This window comes from Oxyura jamaicensis, chromosome 1 (assembly GCF_011077185.1).
Source record: "Oxyura jamaicensis isolate SHBP4307 breed ruddy duck chromosome 1, BPBGC_Ojam_1.0, whole genome shotgun sequence".
NCBI lineage: Eukaryota > Metazoa > Chordata > Aves > Anseriformes > Anatidae > Oxyura > Oxyura jamaicensis.
The window spans coordinates 46,155,175-46,173,618 of NC_048893.1; the positions used below are offsets into that span (position 1 = coordinate 46,155,175).

At 41.4% G+C, this 18,444-nt stretch overlaps 1 protein-coding gene across 1 annotated transcript in view; it reads left to right on the forward strand.

Annotated features, from left to right (window-relative positions):
- USP44 (ubiquitin specific peptidase 44) overlaps nt 1–18,078 on the forward strand; it is an 18,669-nt gene extending 591 nt beyond the window's left edge. Inside the window, exons 2-6 of the mRNA XM_035336897.1 lie at nt 4,490–6,004; nt 14,497–14,695; nt 15,202–15,310; nt 16,103–16,308; nt 16,686–18,078. Coding sequence (XP_035192788.1) covers nt 4,571–6,004; nt 14,497–14,695; nt 15,202–15,310; nt 16,103–16,308; nt 16,686–16,882 — 2,145 coding nt within the window. The 5' untranslated portion in view covers nt 4,490–4,570 and the 3' untranslated portion in view covers nt 16,883–18,078. The remainder of the gene's footprint in view (nt 1–4,489; nt 6,005–14,496; nt 14,696–15,201; nt 15,311–16,102; nt 16,309–16,685) is intronic.
- Nucleotides 18,079–18,444: the final 366 nt, after the last annotated feature.

The window sequence follows — 18,444 nt, forward strand, 5'->3', positions numbered from 1 at the left end:
GGGGGGGCGGCGGGCGAGGGGGGCGCCCCGCGGCCGTGCCCCGGTGTAGGGGGAGCGGGCAGGCGGAGCGGCCGGGTCGGCGGAGCTGTCAGCGGGGAACGGGGAAGGCAGCGCCGAGGGTCGCGGTGCTGCCCCCGCTGCCGCTGCCCCTGCCCCGGTGCCCGCTGCCCCCGCGGCTCGGCTGCAGGAAGCGAGCCGTTGTTCGCCGGGCTCCATCGGAGCGCCGTGCCCGTGGGGGTCCGCTGCTGGGCGGCGGTACGCGCAGGGCGGCCAGAAAGGAACAAAAAGTTTATTCTAAGAGTTAAGGGAAGAGCTGCATGGCTTCAAAGAGAGGAGGCTGCGCGCCGCTGGGCGAAGGCGATGCTACTAAAATGGGAAATCAGCCACAAAGCTTGTTTGCGAAGTGCTGTATTGAGCTTTGGGTCTCACTCTACAGGACTGCAGCAGTGTTTTGTTGGGTTGACTTGAGAAAAGACCTGTCGGAAGGAAGCAGGACGGCTGGCTTCGAGTTAATAACGTGCTCGTTATCTAAAACTTTCGGTTCTCGAGGTACCCGTGTTTGCTCTTCGTGCAGGTGTTGCACAGGTACTGAGCCCGGTGAAAATCGGTTGGTAAACTGCCACCGGACTGAAGAGCCAGAACATCACTCACACACACACACACACACACACACAGGAGCATCCACCCATGCATGTGCATATCTTAGTAAAACTGCGTAAACGAACGCTTGAGATACTGTTTGATTTTTTCCCTATGAGCCAAGCAACTAATTACAAAAGTAGTGATTTAAAAAAATATATATAACCTCTTGTTTCTATCTGAGTTACAATTTTCAATTTAACAGCTGTGAAAATGAATCTCTTGTTTACGTGTTACTCAGATGTTTTCTGTCAGAAAACATCTATGTTCTTGGCTTCTGATTTCTTTTTTAGCATCGAGTACTTTTTCAGCTAATAAGTTACCCCAAAATTTAGTTTGTCAGCCATCGTTCAGTAAAACTAGCTAAAGAAGTAACCGTGTCTCAGCCTTATCGGCGTGCTGCAGTGAAAATAAAGACCATATTCTGTATATATTCTGTGCTAGTGAAACTTTGGCGCAAGGAGACTTTTGTATATCCGTATTTTCCCAGGCAACGTGGTCCTTTCAGCCGCGCTATTCTGTATATTGGTGCTTGTTATCTTGCTTACTGCTTCTGCTCGGGTCTGTGCTAAGAGCACGGGGGGGCTTGATCTCTGGAGTGCTGGTCAATTAATTCACAATTTCTTTGTGTGTGTGCAGAGAACTGAGCCTCGGGAGAGAAGAATGCACAAGCTGGTGCTGAATAACTTTCTTTAGAGAATTTTAATAGTGTAGCATTTGCTTGAACTGTTTTACCCCAGCTGCAGTTTTCTACTAGGTGTAGCAATCAAGATCCAGTATTTTTACGATATTTCCATCATTATCTGTTACTTCAATCCTGTTTTTTTCCCAACCTATTCTATTTTGCAAATTATTTGTTCTAAGTTAATAAATTTTCCCGCGTGATTTAGTGTTTTAGTGCTCCACGTATTAAAACATTCATGCTGTTAGTGTGCTGCCCGACGTAGAGCTGAAGTTTTCCTGGTCTCGATTTGGCACTATTAGCTTTTTTGCGGTCTTTTCAGATATTTCTGTCTCAGACCAAACTGTGCATTTTGCTTTCTTTACATGTTTTTCAAAGAAACTGCCTTCTCTCATGCCAGGCTGGTTCCTCCCCCTCCCAGCCTGGCTCCTTTCTCCGTGCATCGGCGGAGGTGGGAAGATGTCGTGCTGGCTTGGCTGCTGGCGGGGGGCAAGGGCTTTTAGGCTTTTCTCTTCAAGGCGTGGGTCTTGCGCTTTCGTAGAATCCTGTTGCTGTTGCATTAAGAGCTTGGTTGCACAACCCTGGTTTACGCAGCGCTCATCCTGAAATCGGCAGGCTGCTTCTGTCCCCAGTCCAATACATACTGAAGTTCAGCCATGTAAGTAGTATCGCTCTTGATGCTTTTTTTTTTTTCCCAAACAGAGAAAAAAACACAATATAATACTACGAAAAAAGGAAAGTAAGGTAAAGAGTGTCTTTAAAAGTAAGAAAATCAGAATGGGCTGATCTGTCAGACTCGCTGACTGAAGGTATTGCTGTATCCAGCAGACCTGTGGGAGTTTAGTCTGGTTGCCTTCTGGGAAGGACTGCTACTAATATGTTTTGCAGGAGGGTCTGTCTCGGTTAGCCCGAAAACATATGGATGAATCTTGTCTCTTCGAGTTCTGTCAACCATTTTTAATCATTGCAGCAGACTTTATGTAAGAATTTCTTTAGTATTCCAGGAGGATTTAACATACATGACAACTCTGAGATTTATGTAAGTTCCTCATATTACGGATATCAGATTTAAAGAAGCTCAGCTTTGTTGGGGAAAAGTTGTGGGAGAAGACATGGGGTAAAATTAGTGGTCTTATTTACAAAAACAGGATTAAATAGAAACGTAGTACGGACATTTGTAAAAGAATCTCATTAGCAGCCTGTGAATAGACTGCCTTTTAGAAGGAATGAATGTTGTGGACGGTAGCAAGCTGAAAACCTTCAGCAGCTATTATTTCTGTGATCTGTTGACCATGGCACTCAAGAGATCTTGACCTCCCGTAGTACGCCAGGGTTGGTGCTTAGTCTGGGAAGTACTGGCTGGGTACCCAGAGGCCACAGCGCCTGGAATTCTTCCCTGCAGTTAGTACGGACTGGCAGCAGCTCTCAAATGGAATGGGAATGACGAATGTGTAAAGCGGTGTGCACTTCCCTAGTTTCACTAGAGCTGGCTCAACCTTTTCTGTATGGCAGTAATGACACAAGGCATGCCGTGCTGGGTACTGGTTTTGTGCTTAGAGTTGTTACAGCTCCTCGGTAACTGCATCAGAACATCTTAAAAGACATTGGCCACAGGGCAATTAACCAATCAAAATCATTTTTTGTTAAATCTTTTAACTACAGATTTCATCCAGTTACCAGATGAAAAATGAAGCTACTTTCCTATCCAGCTGCTGCTTTTTCACCCGCTTGCCTTCCTTAGTAGTCATGTCGTCAGATGCTAGGATTCCCCCAGTATAGTGCCTGTTCTATCATGGATGTTTTTCTAACTCGATTAACCTATTCTTGTGCATTTCGGGACTAGAACAGTGGAGAAATACTAGTGTATTGAAGGATGATAGCTGGAAATAGAGACCTTTGGATTCTATCCACAGCTAGCTAAATCACTTAATATTTTTATAGCTTGGGTTACTCATCTGTGAAGCCTCGAGTCCTGGATGTTGTACAGCCTAGGCGAGGTCCACAGTATGTATTTGTAATGGCAAAACTTAGGTCTTGCTTGGTGTAACCTGCGTGTTTCACAAGCACTTGGTCCTCCTCAGGTGAAGCAACTGTTTCATCTGGCAAGCACCCTGCGTGATGTGATTGGTGCTGTGTGCTATTTAGCCTTTCTAGTCAGTGACATCGTGGGCACAAACGCTCCAGATCAAACATAAATCGCTTCCTGACACATCATCTGTCTCCAGATGATATCTCTCAAACCAGATTGTAAGGTCTAAAGAAAGATGGCAAAAACAAAGACTGAATCACTGTCTCTTTAAGTCTGTTAGTCAGAGCCTGCCTGTTTGGTTTGGGTAAATGAATCTTACAGGAGAGAGCAAATGCAAGGCTTTTAACAAATAAATACTGCCACATAAACATATAAACAGATGTAAGCCAGTGTTAGCCAAATTTTGTAAGTGATTTTTTTGGAAGACGTAGATTAGAAAAATGTTCAAACTGCAATTTTTTAAATAAGGTTTTCAGCAAATTGAGCTAGATACCTAATAGTATTTCTCTCTTATGTCACACTTCTTTTTTTCCTTTTTTTTTTCCCCAGTGGTGCTAGGATAACATGTTAAAATGTACATATCTGAAAATATGTTGTTGTAGAAAGCACTGGTACAATGGGCTTGCCTGAGCACAAAGGTGCAGTGATTTAATTAAGGGTGTGACTTAATTAAGGGCTTGAGTTATACGAAGTCTCATTTGTCTGAACTGGTCATACTGTGTAAACATAATAAATTTAAGTGAACCTTGCACTCCTGCACCTGTGTGCTTGTGGATATAATTAATAGGAACATTTTAAATCGTGTTTCTATCCAAATTCTAAAACAGTGTATTTTAACTTGATCAGTGCTTCTTTGGGGAAAAAAAACAAAAAACAAAGAAACAAAAACCAAAAGAGGCCAGCATGCTTCAGTCCTGGGCCAGAAAGTACTGGAAATATGAACAAAGTAGTCTGAGTGTCTGGCTGCTGATGGTAACACTGATTGTGATTCCAGATAACTGCCTGCCATTATGCGTTTGGGGGACTTGGTTGGATGGAGATCGTGGTCCTGACCTCAAGTAGTAGTCTGGGATATTGGCAGCCATCGGAGTGATACAGCTGAGTACTTGTGCACTGTAACTTACAACATTTTTTTTCAGTTGCAGATTGAAGTGTCATGTACAGAAGATAGCTTGGACGATGTGTTTTGCTAGTGTCTCTCTGCAGTTTCAGTTTTAACGATGGATAAGTGTAAGCACATAGGACGTCTGCGACTGGCCCAGGATCACTCCATTCTGAATCCCCAGAAATGGCACTGCGTGGACTGCAATACCACCGAATCCGTGTGGGCGTGCCTCAGCTGCTCACACGTGGCCTGCGGAAGATACATCGAAGAACATGCACTAAAGCACTTTCAGGAGAACGGTCACCCAGTGGCGTTGGAAGTAAACGAGCTGTATGTTTTCTGTTATCTCTGTGACGATTATGTTCTTAATGATAACGCAACGGGAGATTTAAAGCTGTTGCGGAGTACATTAAGTGCAATCAAGAGTCAGAACTATGAGTGCACTACTCGTAGCGGGAGGACTTTGCGTTCGATGGCGGCAAGTGATGACTCCTACCTTGCGCATGACAGTGCCCAAGCCTTGCTTCGGAACCAGGACCGCATGTTCACAGCGCTGTGGCACAGGAGGCGTGCGTTCCTGGGCAAGGTATTCAGATCCTGGTTTCAATTGACGCCTAGTGGAAAAAAGATTTTGGAGGAAGAAAAGCGTTGGGAAGAGGAGGAGGAAAGAAGGGACAAAGCTAGAAAGAGAAGACAAGAACGAAAGCGCCAGTTGAAAGAAGAGATGGAAAAGATGCCCCCAAGAAAGAGTTCCCGTTTACAAAACCAGATTAGAATGTCCTCAAAAACAGCACCCTGCATGCAAAAAGCATCACAGAACGTGGAATCTGTGGCAGCGTTGAAAGAAATGTATACCTCAGATGAAGTAAGATTGAAAAAATTAAGTGACTCCCCAATTAAACGAAGGCCCACGGTGACTCCAGGAGTAACAGGACTGAGAAACCTGGGAAATACGTGCTATATGAACTCTATCCTGCAGGTATTAAGTCACTTACTTATTTTTCGAGAATGCTTTTTAAAGCTTGATCTCAACCAAACTCAGGAACTGCTGGCAACAGCAGCCAGTGGTAAAACCAGATCTTCATCTAAACACACTTCAGTAACTGCCTCAACATTACAAATGAGTGAGAACCAAGAGAAAGGAAAGGGATCATCTTCTGTGAGGCGGTCTAGTTTATCCTCTGGATTAAGTGGAGGAGCATCAAAAAGTAGAAATATGGAACTTATTCAGCCCAGGGAGCCCAGTTCAAAGCATATTTCTCTTTGTCACGAGCTGCATACTCTGTTTCAAGTGATGTGGTCTGGCAAATGGGCGCTTGTGTCTCCATTTGCTATGCTTCATTCTGTGTGGAGACTAATTCCAGCCTTCAGAGGATATGCCCAACAAGATGCTCAGGAATTCCTTTGTGAACTTTTGGATAAAGTGCAGCAGGAACTGGAGACTACAGGGACCAGATACCCAGCTCTCATCCCTGCTTCTCAAAGAAAACTTATAAAACAGGTTTTGAATGTGGTTAACAACATTTTTCATGGACAGCTATTAAGTCAGGTATGTTTTTATCATGGTTTTAAGATGTGTAATGGTTTGTAGTTATGGATTTATACTGGTCGATGATCAGCACACTTCAAAGGTTAATCAATCTGTAATTACCAAGGGAGGATGGGGAGGATACAGTATATACAATTTTAGAAGAAAGGTCATTTGAGTACTCCTAAAAATTTCAGAAGAGTCACCTGATTAACATAAAAGTTATACATTTGGTATTACAAAGCACGTTCCTGAAGCTGCTGATAAACATCTGACTGCCATTAAACATCAACTGATAAGCAGTAATAAAGAATTTACGATTTCAAGTAACTAGTTGGCTATGGTGATACCAGAGAAAAGGTGTTCGTCTTGTCTAAATGGCAACTATTTTTGGAATGGATGCCAGGCGAGGAATCATTTGCATTATTTCAGTGAATAGCTTGAATTTGAGATTCATTACTACAGAGTAATTGCTGTGGTGCTATGTACAATGATACAATGACTCCTTTCCGTTACAACACAAAGATATAGAAGGCTGTCAACACATGAGTCAAATTTTAGGGTGGAGGCAATGGTTGTTTTCCTCTTTTTATGACTGCTCTTTTTTATTATTGTTTTTGTTTTCTTCTTCATGGCTTCCTGCTAAGTACTTCAGTGTGTCCATATACTCTTAGGCACATCCCAAGTGTGTGTGTGTGTGTACAAACATCTGAGAACTGCCTGAACTAACAAATGCTGATTTCTGGTGAATGCATCAAAAAACCTATCCCCATTGCAACAGGAGCAGAGGGTAGAACGGGTGGGGTGGATCATCCTCTACCGTGTGTTTGGCCCAGCATAAGAGCACCTCTGTTGTCATATTCAGTTTTCTCAGGGCAGTTAGCACCTCTGGGGTAAGGATTGTGCTGGTAGAAGAGTCTTTTATGTCCTATCATTAAACTGTTTTTTTAATTTGAAAATAACAATCCTCTCCAAAATAGTAACTTCGATAGGAAAAGAAAGTAATTGCCTAAGTATACTGTCACGGTTTGGTTTGCATTCCACGCCTTCGTATAGGAGTGATTTTCTGGAAGAATGTTGAAGGCTCTGAAGACGCATTATTTCACTAGTACCACTCCTTTCACTTGTTTTTAGCTTTATGTGAAGAGGCTTGTGGCTAGAAACCCTCCCACCTTCCTGAAACTAGGGAGGGGAACAGTGAGAATTCACTCAAGTGTCATCAAGTGAGCCTGAAAAAGAACTGAACGCATTCAGGCTGTGCTGTGACTACAGCTCAGTGCTTTTACCCCAGCCGGTCAGTATCTGTATGCAAAATACAGCCCCGGTGAACCTCACAATGCCTAGAGCAAGCAGAACAGGAAGGAGTGCATGAGACTGCTACCTGCTGTGATGTCTCCCTGGCTCCTGAGGCAGTTTCTACAGGTGGTGTCCAGTACTTCGCCTCCTAACGTTCCCTTTGTGGTCTCGCTCCTCTGTTCCAGTCCAGTCTTCACTAGTGTTTTGAACAGAAGGGATTTTTGAACAGAAGTGGTATTATCACCCCATCTTTGACAGTGCTAACACTTCAGGGGATGTGCTCTTTGTCCTTAAGTGCTTAAACCTATCTACCTACAAGCTGCAACAGTATTACAATTTCTCTGTAGAAGATAGCTGGCAGCCCACTGCCTTTATTCAGAAAATAGGGTGGGACTTTAATCTAGAATATTTTGAAATGACATCTTCAGTCAGTGAATAAGCGGAGCTGAGAAGCTGGTTTCTGTGCGGCAGTTGCCTTCCATTTTAGGATCACAGAGAAGCTGTTATACTTACTGTCCATTAGTACCACAGGTATTAGTTAGATATTTGATTCTGTGAGATACTCAAGTGCACTGAAGTCAGTCTACTTGACCTTTAAACCTCGGGAACTGCTCTTGGTACAGAACACAGAGGATTGCTTACAATGCAGATAAGCTGTCTGTTTACTTAGGTTTTGCGTTACTTTCACGTGTGCGATAGAACACAGTCCTTGTGGGTGCTCTGCCTTAACCTGAAGGGAAGCCATAATCCGGAGGTTGCCATCAGCCTGTTGCCACAGGAACGGCTGCCTGCTTCAGCGCTGTACCTCCATGCAGAACGCAAGGTCAAGAAAGGAGGAAATGGGATGTGTGACAATATTGCGCAGATTTCTTTCTGATAACCAGAAAAAGCCTTAGGTCATGTCAAAATTACACCTTTTAGATGAGTTTTTTTGTTTATTTTTTAAAGTTTAGAGCTGATCCAAAGTAAGTCTTTCCCACCTACGACTTCTCTTACTTTTTTATGGAATACAAAACTAGGTAATGAGTAACTCCCAGAACAGCATGTGTAGACAATTGGATTGCCTCTTGGCTTTTTTATCAACTTTATTGACTCCAATATCCTTTGTAGGATTAGAGATTTTTGCTTTGCAGTACTGATTGTGAAACTTTACTTCCCCTAGATACTGAGGCTATTTAAGATACATCTACAAAACCTTTCCTCTCTCTTCTTTCCTTATTTTACATGCTAGTCTTCCTCCAGTGGTTGCCTGGAGAAAATTGCACTGTGGTACTTCTTGGGCAAAAGGAGCCTTCGTTTTGTAAACCCATGCTTTCAGATGCAGATCTGCTGAAGCAGTGGCCCATTCCTCAGCCCCACTAGGATTGCAAGGAGATGCCAGTATGTCTATTAAAACACCAGTTATTTTCCATCCCTCCGTGCTTGTACTCTTGTGGAAGAAAGGATACCCATTCTCTTGTCCTTGAGTGGAAAAGGAGGAGAAGAGCTCACTGTGAAGTTATGTGCCAGGGGTAAACTGACCTCGTGAACTGATCCACAGCTCCTTGATGTACACTTCAAGAACTGAAGTAGGTTAGTTACCATCTCTATGATTTTTTTGGCTTATTTATTTTTTTTTTTAATGGTCCCAGCTAATTAGCACAGTTTGCAACAGTTCTTAAAGTATGCTTATTTCATTTTTTTTCCCAACATTAAGCAAGGAATAGTTCTCACACTACAGGGTGAAAGCCTTGCTGTAGTCAAAATAAAACAGCATCACCTGTTCTCCACTCTCCGCTGGTGTCCTGGACTAGCTGCCTGACTGTAGAAAGCTGTCAGGATGGTCAGGCGTGATTTTCCCATCATAAATCCATGCTGGCAGTTCCTAGTCATCTTATCTCTTAGTGCATTGGGAAATGTTTTCCAGGAATACTTGCTCCCTCAGCCTTCCCACAGAGGAAGGTGACAGTGAGTGGCCTGCAGTTTCCCCGGCCCTCCTCCCTGAAGACAGGAGTGACACTTGCTTTCTTCTCATCCTCGGCGACCCCCAGTTGCCAGGACCTTGCCAGGACCTTCTCAAGGCAGGGAACAGCCTCGCAGTGCCATCAGCCAGCTCCCTCTGTGCTTTCAGTGTCGTTGGGGATAACTCCGAATTCGAGACGAGCAGAAGCAGAATAGCAACCGATACTCCCTGTGGCTCAAAAAGACCCAGTAAGGGAGGGAGGAAATAGGATTTGTGTGAGAGCTGCTTGGGTACCCAATTCAGTGAACAAAATCGATGTTGAATTGTGGTTGCAGTGTTTCACTGAGCTGGCACACATTGCAAAGCAGCCAACAGTTGTTGATTTCCCTATATTATGCTGTTGAATAACCCCACATTTAATGTAAATGACAAAAAATAGCTAGCCAATGTAATTTCAATATATTTTTTTTTTTTTTGATGAGGAGCCCTTTGGAAACCATGTTGTTTGGGGATGGGATTTGAAGGTCTCTTGTGAGGATTCCATTGCCTTTGAGTCTGGGGCCTCACATAAAGCTCTTGGCCTGGACTTCGGTTACAGCAGCAGCAAACACAGCAATGAAAGTGAAGAGCACTGGCTTTGCTCCTGTAGGTGTGAGTTTCCTCTACAGTAAAGCTGTGAGCAGATACAGTGTCTTAGGACAAACCTGTCTTCTGTAAGTCTCTTTCCGCAGTAATTAACCTTTAAATATCGCAACGCCTCGTTGGAACTGGCTTTCCCTATCTCCAGACAGCCTTAAAAACAAACAGGAACCGTTCGATAAGTGGCTGATTATGTTTAAGAGGGAACGCGAGCAAAACTCCCCTGCCAAGCGCTGGGGAAGAGCAGTCTGCAGTGCTCAGGGAAATGAATATGCAGGGCCCAGAGAGCAGGTCGGTGCTAACAAATGTAAATTACGTTTGGAGTTTCAAAAGGCACAGCCTCTCTGTGCAGGTCTTGCTCCATTTACTTGCTCAACTGGTGTACTTCAGGACGAATTGGCTGAGAAAAGGGGAAATGAGCAGTCGTTGGGTTGTTTGAAGCCCTGGGGTTTTGTGCTGTGAATTAAGGCCTGGGGAGAGCCCGAGGGTGCCTGTCATGCAGTGCTGGCTATGAAGTCTCACACTGAATAATCTGGTAAAGGCTCTGAGAACTTCAGGTCGATAACAGGAGCATTTGCAGTTAAACCAATCCATGACCTGTGGGCTGGTTTTTGTATTCTGATCTCTCAGACATGCTGACTTGTGTATTTCCATATCTATAGTCTGCTTCTCTCTGCTGCCTACATCAGAAGGGGATCGTCAGTTGCTTTCCAGCTAGATGAAGGTGACTTTTTAAGTTAATCTCTAAGGGGCCATCGAATCACAGGCCGTGGTTTGCTGTAGTTCGGCTTGTGTTATTCTGTTAAACACAGATTGTTTTGATGACGGGGTAGTCAGCACTACAGAGTTGGGTTATCTTTGTAACCGAGGAAATACCGAGTGGCTGTGGTGTTGGAGGTCGTATTATAGCGATCAAACCCCCTTTGGTTTCTTTGCTGCAGAAAAATTGCAGTAGTAGTGAAAGCCCAGAAACGGGGCTGTCCGTCCTAATGCTCTTAGAGCAGGGATGGTAACAGTTGCCTTGCTTCCATGCCGGTGTTGTAGGGACCATAAGCAAAGCAGAGCTGGCTCCTGCTGCAGCAATATGTTAACTATTTTCTTTGGTTGCATTTAGGTTGAATGCCATCCGGGGCAGTGGCTGTCCATCAAATTATTGCGGGCTCAGTGATGCTTGTCTGAGCGGCCTCCATGCTTAGCTTGAATCAAGCAATCTGAGCCAGCTCTTTTCAGTCTGGCCTTTGGCCCATGATTGAATGCTGAGCTTTAACCAAACAATTGTATATAGTGCCCGCATTACAAGGCAGGAGACGAGGATGGTTGGGGCAGAGCATAAAGTAGGGATTTCAGCCGGCTAAAAACAGTAGTTTACTTTCTAAATGTAGGCTTCTCATGTAATTTTGTTATACTGACAACATTGAGACTTCCTAAAATAGCAATTACTGAATATAACAGAGAGGTAAAATTAAACTCTGAATTTGTAAAATATAGTAATGAAAAGTAAGCAAATTCACTTCCCTTTTACTCTCATGAATACTCACACCAAGAAAAGATGTTGGACAGATGCAAAAAGATTTTGCTGGCTCTTTGGGTTCATATGTCTTTGTTTCTTTTTACTTTTTTTAACTCTCATCTGGTTCAACCTACTGTCCTGCCGTTTATACAGTTTTAATGCTTTAAATGAAAAAAGAAAATGTGGGTTGTGCTGTGTGAATGCTGGTGGAGTGTGAGATGAAGGGGTCCCGCTGGAACAGGAGCAGAAGTGACGGGAGCATCGCCAGAGGACTGGCACAGGTGGCTTCCACAGGAGGGAAGGATCCTCCTTGTTGCACCAGGCCTGGCTAAGAAAAATATTTTTGATCTTTGTTCCAGCCTCTATTTACATCTCATTTACCACTGAGTGTGTGTGTGTGTGTGTGTACAGCAGCAGTTATTGCACAATGGCTGGCAGGGTTGGGTGTATGTTTATTTGAACACTTCGGGGTACTTGGCTGTTTGCAAATTTGCAAATCCCAGATAACTCTTAACAGTCCAGCTCTGCAGCGCCGAGGCCAGGAGGAGTGTTGGGGAGGAGTGTTTTGCATTTGAGGAAATGAGTGCAGCTCTGCATCAGTATAGAAGTCAGCCAACACAAATCAGCTTTGCTCACAGTTGCACAAGGGGATGAGAAGCAATACTGTTGCATCAGCTTCTCTTTTCTAAGGAGCAAATTTTGGAAGCTGAACCAACTACATGTCTTTTTTTGGGATAGCATTTATTAACTAGCTGGGAAAGAGGATCTTAAAATAACCTAGTTTATTAACGTGGCATGCTAAATTTAAAACCTCAGAGCTTGTTAAAATGATCCATTCTTTGTTCATGTGTGTACTTCATCCTAAGCCCATTAATCTTCAGTGTGCATTCAAGTTCAACAAAATCTTGCTTGAGTAACTTGTCAATCAAGCAAACTTTTGGCTCAACAAAATCACCCATTTGTACAGCAGAAATCTATTAGTCATTCTGTGTTTATGCTGGAGTTAGTTTGAACTGTGGCCAAACATATCATTTTGTCTCCAAGTCTAGATTCCAGCTCTGAATTACTAATAGTTTGTGGCTTTGAAACGTTGCCAGATGTTAGCGCTTACAAAAGAAGCTCCTGTCAGTGTAAATTAAAACGGAAGATTCTCCTCTTTTCTGCCATGTAAGTTCAAAGTTTTGTTTTCTAAGAACAAGACAGAGACGTTTTCTTCTTAAAGCAACTAACAGCTTTCCTAACTCTGGTGCTAAACACGTGTGCCTGTACACAAACATCCATGCGTGTCAGATAGCTAATGCAGAGATTGGATATATGCATTATATAGCTGTTGTAGCTAATAAATGTATTAAATAAAGAATTGCTCACAAGATAGCTTAGAAGGAAGGTACCATAAGGTGACAGATTTGCCTTTATGTAAATGATCATGATATAGCAAAGCAGGGTGAATAATTACGTAACAGCAAATCTCCACAGGGAAATAAAGGAGCTCTCAACCCCAACAGTGCATCTTCACATTCGTGTAAGCTTACCAACCTAACTGAGGAGAACTACCCTGAATGTACGTCAGGCAGCAGCACTGAGGCATGCCTGCCTAACGATGATATTTGAATCCCTCATGGATCTCCATTCCTTTATTACTACGTCTTTGCATTAGTTGTTCCAAGCAGCTTGTGGTGTTTCCTTAAATAGGAAGCATGCTTATAGAGATGGTATTTGGCAATTGTTTGCCCTTGTGGTTGCAAACTTGCATACTCCATTGATACTCCACTTGGTATAGAACAGGAGTGGGGTTTCATCGCACCCAACTGTTACTCTGAGCTGATAAATACCAGCTATCCTGACAGTAGGTCTGATATGAAAATTTTGAATTCCTGTAGACCTCCATGGGGAAGTTCAGTTGCTGGGAAGAGCTGGAAGCATGTTGGGATGCTTATGGAAGCTTCGTCAAAGCTATCTTTCTATTTGAGCTCAGTTAAAATCCAGCTTGACACAGAGTTTTTCAGAAGGCATATATTATAGAGCAGTGAGGTTAGAGCTGCTTGTGTTAGTGGTCAAGGGCAGCTTTGAAGCCAGTTAATACATTCCTAACAGTAGAAAACTTCTGTAATTACTCTTTAGGATTGTGTTGTACTTTGACTATTGCATTGAACATATGAAGAGGAACTTATTTTTAGTCTCACGCACTTAAGATTTACTGATATTTCTTTATAACCTTTATGAACTATGTTTGTTATAGTCTATATGGAGTTTCACTACCACACAGTAGTAGCAGCTTCAACTACTCATAGAAATTACTAACTCACGTGGATCAGAGCAAAGTTGGAGGTCCATTTGGAGGAAGAATAAAATAATGTGATGCTCTTCCATTAGCAGCTCAAGCTGGCTTTTAGAAGACTGTATAGCAAATCAAACCCTAGTATGTTGCCATTCTAGGTTAGAAGAGCTACTGCTTTTAACTTACTTTCCTTAATATTAAATATTTTCATAGATTAATTGTCCCCATCTGTATTATCTGCATTTTGAGGTTGACTCAATTCACTTCTTCATATTTTATTTATGTTGTCTTACTGCTTGTCCTTTCCCTAGTGTGACGATGGACCCACTTACTGAAAGAAGAAATAATTTATTTTTACCTGTTAATTTTTCTTTGGAGAAGTGTGCTTCCTAATCCAGGCTTCCCTGGAAGACTTACAAAGTAAGAAGGATATGACTTTAAAATCCCCAGCTGTTTTTTTTTAATTAACCTAAAATGTAGTTTCTTTCTTTCATAAAATTTTTTGTTTTGGAGTATTTCTTTTTAGAGAAAAGACTCGTGTGATTCTGCCAGCTGATCTCTCATGGATAGTGCCAGACAGGCCATTTTGACACTTCTTTTGTTTCTCAGTAAAACATGGGAACACTTAGCCATTTGTGGTAACACTATGGACATGCTGCTTCAGAGAAAAGAAATTAGGTGCATCATTTATTTTGTTAGATGACTCTGTCCTTTGTTTGCATCTATTATCTCTAGGAAAAGAATGTGTGTGTATATATATATATATACTTAAGAGTTTCATTGTTATGGTACATTTTCAGCAGAGTAAGCTTCTGAGTGTAAGCAATGTGTGAAATATTGTTTTACAGGTTACGTGTCTTGCCTGTGACAATAAATCAAATACCATAGAACCTTTCTGGGACCTGTCACTGGAGTTTCCTGAGAGGTATCACTGCAACGGCAAGGAGATGACGTCGCAGTATCCCTGTCTGCTGACAGAAATGCTGGCCAAGTTTACAGAAACTGAAGCTTTGGAAGGGAAGATATATGCATGTGATCAGTGCAACAGTGAGTAAAGGCAGTATGTACTCACACATATGTTCTCTGTGTAAAATATGATGTAAATTGACAGTAAAAGCATAGAAGTAAAATACTATGAGTCTTACAAGTACGTTGCGTTAGAAGGAAAGTCTTTCCTATGTCCTGCTGTGATCACTGTGGCAGCTATTACTGTCTACAAGGGGAATTGTTCAAAGAATGGTTTAACGTGTGATGTTTCTCCTAATCTAAGTCAGATCACACACTCATGGGGATCCTACTACTCCCAGCTGAAGAACGCATCCTTTTTTTTTTTTTTTAATTTAGAAGAATAACCTAAGTGACCCCAAGTATTTCACTCTAAAATAGAATCATAAAATAAGCCTTGCGGAATGGATCTCTGAGTGTATTCTTTCTAAGGAAATGCATTCGGTAGCCATTTAGGTTCACACAAATACGGTGGCTAAATCTTAGAATGAAATACAAGGCTATTAATTAGCAAGATTTGTATTATGTAACTGTGTGTTTGGCCTCAGCAAAACGCAGGAAGTTTTCTTCTAAACCAGTTATACTCACAGAAGCTCAGAAGCAGCTTATGGTGTGTCGACTACCTCAGGTTCTCCGATTACACCTGAAACGGTTTAGGTAAGTACTACCGTAACAGTGTTGCAAACTGACCCATTTTTAGTCCTGCTCTTCTGTTGTTCGGGATCAATCTTGTTCAACAGCAGCTTAATTTTCATTGACTACTATGATGAGTAATAGAAACTTGTTTTCCTTATTTAATTTAAATGTCAATAAGATACAATGTAAGTAGAGAATTGACCTTTTGGATTCCAACTACTTACTACTTTACTATTAAAATTATCTCATCCTTCTTTTCAATCAGAATGTACTAATCCTGCTGTGGACTCTGTTGGTAAAAACAGTGTTATCTTCAACAAGAGCGAACACTCATATTCACTAATGTACAAAATGAGATTGTATTCAGTCAGATGTCTCACGTAGCCATCATATAACCAAGTACATTTAATTTAATGCATTAGCCTGAGAGTAAGGAAGTGAAGATTGCACCTCTGTGAACTCGTAGTCCAGGCATTGGCACAGAATCTGTCCTGAATAGGAAGAAAATTGAAAATGGCCTGGAGTATGTGGGAAACACCAATGAGAGATGATGTGTGGGAAATACTTCCCACTTACCATTACTGTCAGATTTTAAGATGTATCTTTCAGCAGATGAGAATTGTAGGTATCATAGACATGTTCAAGAGGTTTTGAAATAAAGGAGAAGTGAAAAAGGAAGCTTGGGGAAAAATATGCAAATTCACATTTATTTTGTGCACAAAGACAACAGCAAAGATAACTCTTAAGAACACAGCATTATGAATTGTTTTTTTGAAAAAAAAAAAAAAGTTTCCATGTGATTTAATTTTCCAGGTGGTCAGGACGCAATCATCGTGAAAAGATTGGTGTGCATGTGAATTTTGATCAAATGCTGAACATGGAGCCTTACTGCTGCAGAGAATCCCTCAAGTCTCTCCTACCTGACTGCTTTATCTACGACTTATCTGCTGTAGTAATGCATCACGGGAAAGGATTTGGCTCAGGGCACTACACTGCCTACTGCTACAATTCAGAAGGAGGTAGAAACCCAGTTGTGAATTAAGAAGTGGGGGAGAGGGGTGTTGGTACTTCTAATCTGATAAGTTTACTGTCTCTTCTTGAAACCAAAAGGGGAGTTGCTTGTAGCTGAACTGCCTGGGATGAGAATTTCAGTTTTGTAGACCAACACAGTCCAGTTTTTGTATTGGCTAGTTCAACTTGTTCTGGCTATAAACTCCCTTGTAAATATGATGAAGGTGGGCTTTTAATACTTAGATATACTAGATCAACAGAAACTGAATACTATTTCAAAGCAACTCTTGTTAAAATTGACTAAGCACTAATTAAGTACGAAGCAGTTGCCTCCAATCAGTGTCCTGACGTGTTTTTGTTTCTATGGTGTTTTCCTTCATTCTAGGATTTTGGGTACACTGCAATGATTCGAAACTCAACATGTGCACTATGGAAGAAGTATGCAAGGCTCAAGCCTACATCTTGTTTTACAGCCAACGACTTACTCAGGCAAACGGACATGGTAAAGTATGTCCTAGCACAGCTCAAAGTCAGCAGCACACAGAATTAGCTGTCTGCTCTGTGGACAACAGTAGCAGCTAATCCAAAGTCAATTAACTGTGTGTATGGTAAAGTTTGAATTGTCATAACTATATATTTTTAAATGCAAGTACAGTATTGTACTTTTTGACTTTGTGTACAATGTTTATATACTTTTGTATTAGGTAAAATACTCTTTACAGTTGTTAGTAAAAGTTTTTATTGACAGTAAGTAACTTTCTAAGTAACTAGAATTTCAATACAGCTATTTTTTTAAGAAAAAGATTGCCATTTGCATTTAACTCTTACCTCAGGCTGGTTTTTTAAGCTGTTTTTGTATTTTGATAATCTTTTTGAATTGGTTTAGAAAAATGAATTTCAGTGGACAACCGATGTTTCTCTGGTTAATTTTCTATATATGCTTGTGTACATTTTATAGTGTAGTTTTAATGGTATCAAGACTCTTACTGTCTGCAGGAATTGTCACTAGGTCTTAGAATATTAACATTCACCTGCAAAGACTCTTCTACATGTCAAATAGAAACTGAACTTTTTGTAAGAAACTTTTTGTATGTTCTTCATGACTAAAATGAAATTTATTTGCAGGCTTCTCTCCAGGCTTTCAAGGGAGCTACACTAAAGCTACACTGATAGAGTTTCTTAAAATCTGAAATTAAGGAAATAAACACATACTTATTTTCATATAAGTATTTAAGGAGGAGTGTTCAATAGCACAAGAATTCATGTTTACTAAGACTTGCGTGTTTTAGCCTTAATGAGTCTGATGATTTAAAATTCAAGTGCCAAATCCAAAGTACTGATTTTGACAACCAGGGCCTTTTTATTCCTGTAACTTAAGAAAGCTTATTAAGAAAGACAGCTCCACCCTGCCCAGTCATTGTGACAAGAATGTTAGCATCTCCTTTCTTAAATTGGACAAGCTTACTTAAAATTGTAGCATTTTCTGTTTTACAAGCCATTGAAAAGAAGCTGTAAGAGTTGCAGCTGATGAAACCAGTCAGGTGCAAAATGCTTTCATACAACTGCTGTACCTTTTCCATGGTCCTACCACTAGCATTAACAGAAATGTGCATCGAGGAGAATCTAACAAGCAGGAATCATCAGTCTTTCTCCACATGCAGTAGTTAATGCCAAGAAAATTTTAATTGTGAAATTATTTTGCATAAGTCCTATGCAAATTGTTACCTCATCTTCTGCAAAGTTTATACCTCAATAAAATGCCTTGATGTGGACAGAAAGCCAGGTGTGTACTGAAATTATTATTTCTTTTAAAAATTGTGTCTAAGGGGGGTTGAGGCATTAACTACAAGACTGCTTTGGATATCTGTCACTGATTTAACGCTAGTGCCATTGTTATTTATGTTACTGAACAGTGCTATATTTTAGGAAGCACATAATCACTTTATATCTCAAACTTTCTTTGCCTTCTGCTTATCCTAATTAAGTGTGCAACAGCAGCTTGGTTCTTTTCTTTAAGCCAAGGACTAGCTTTACCTAGAGTAAAGCTTAAGCACGATCTAAATCTACCTGCTTATCTTCTGCCTGCCTTCATTCAAGTGTTCCATGGAGAGCTCTGCTGAGCCAAAGTCAAGTTCACTTTGCTT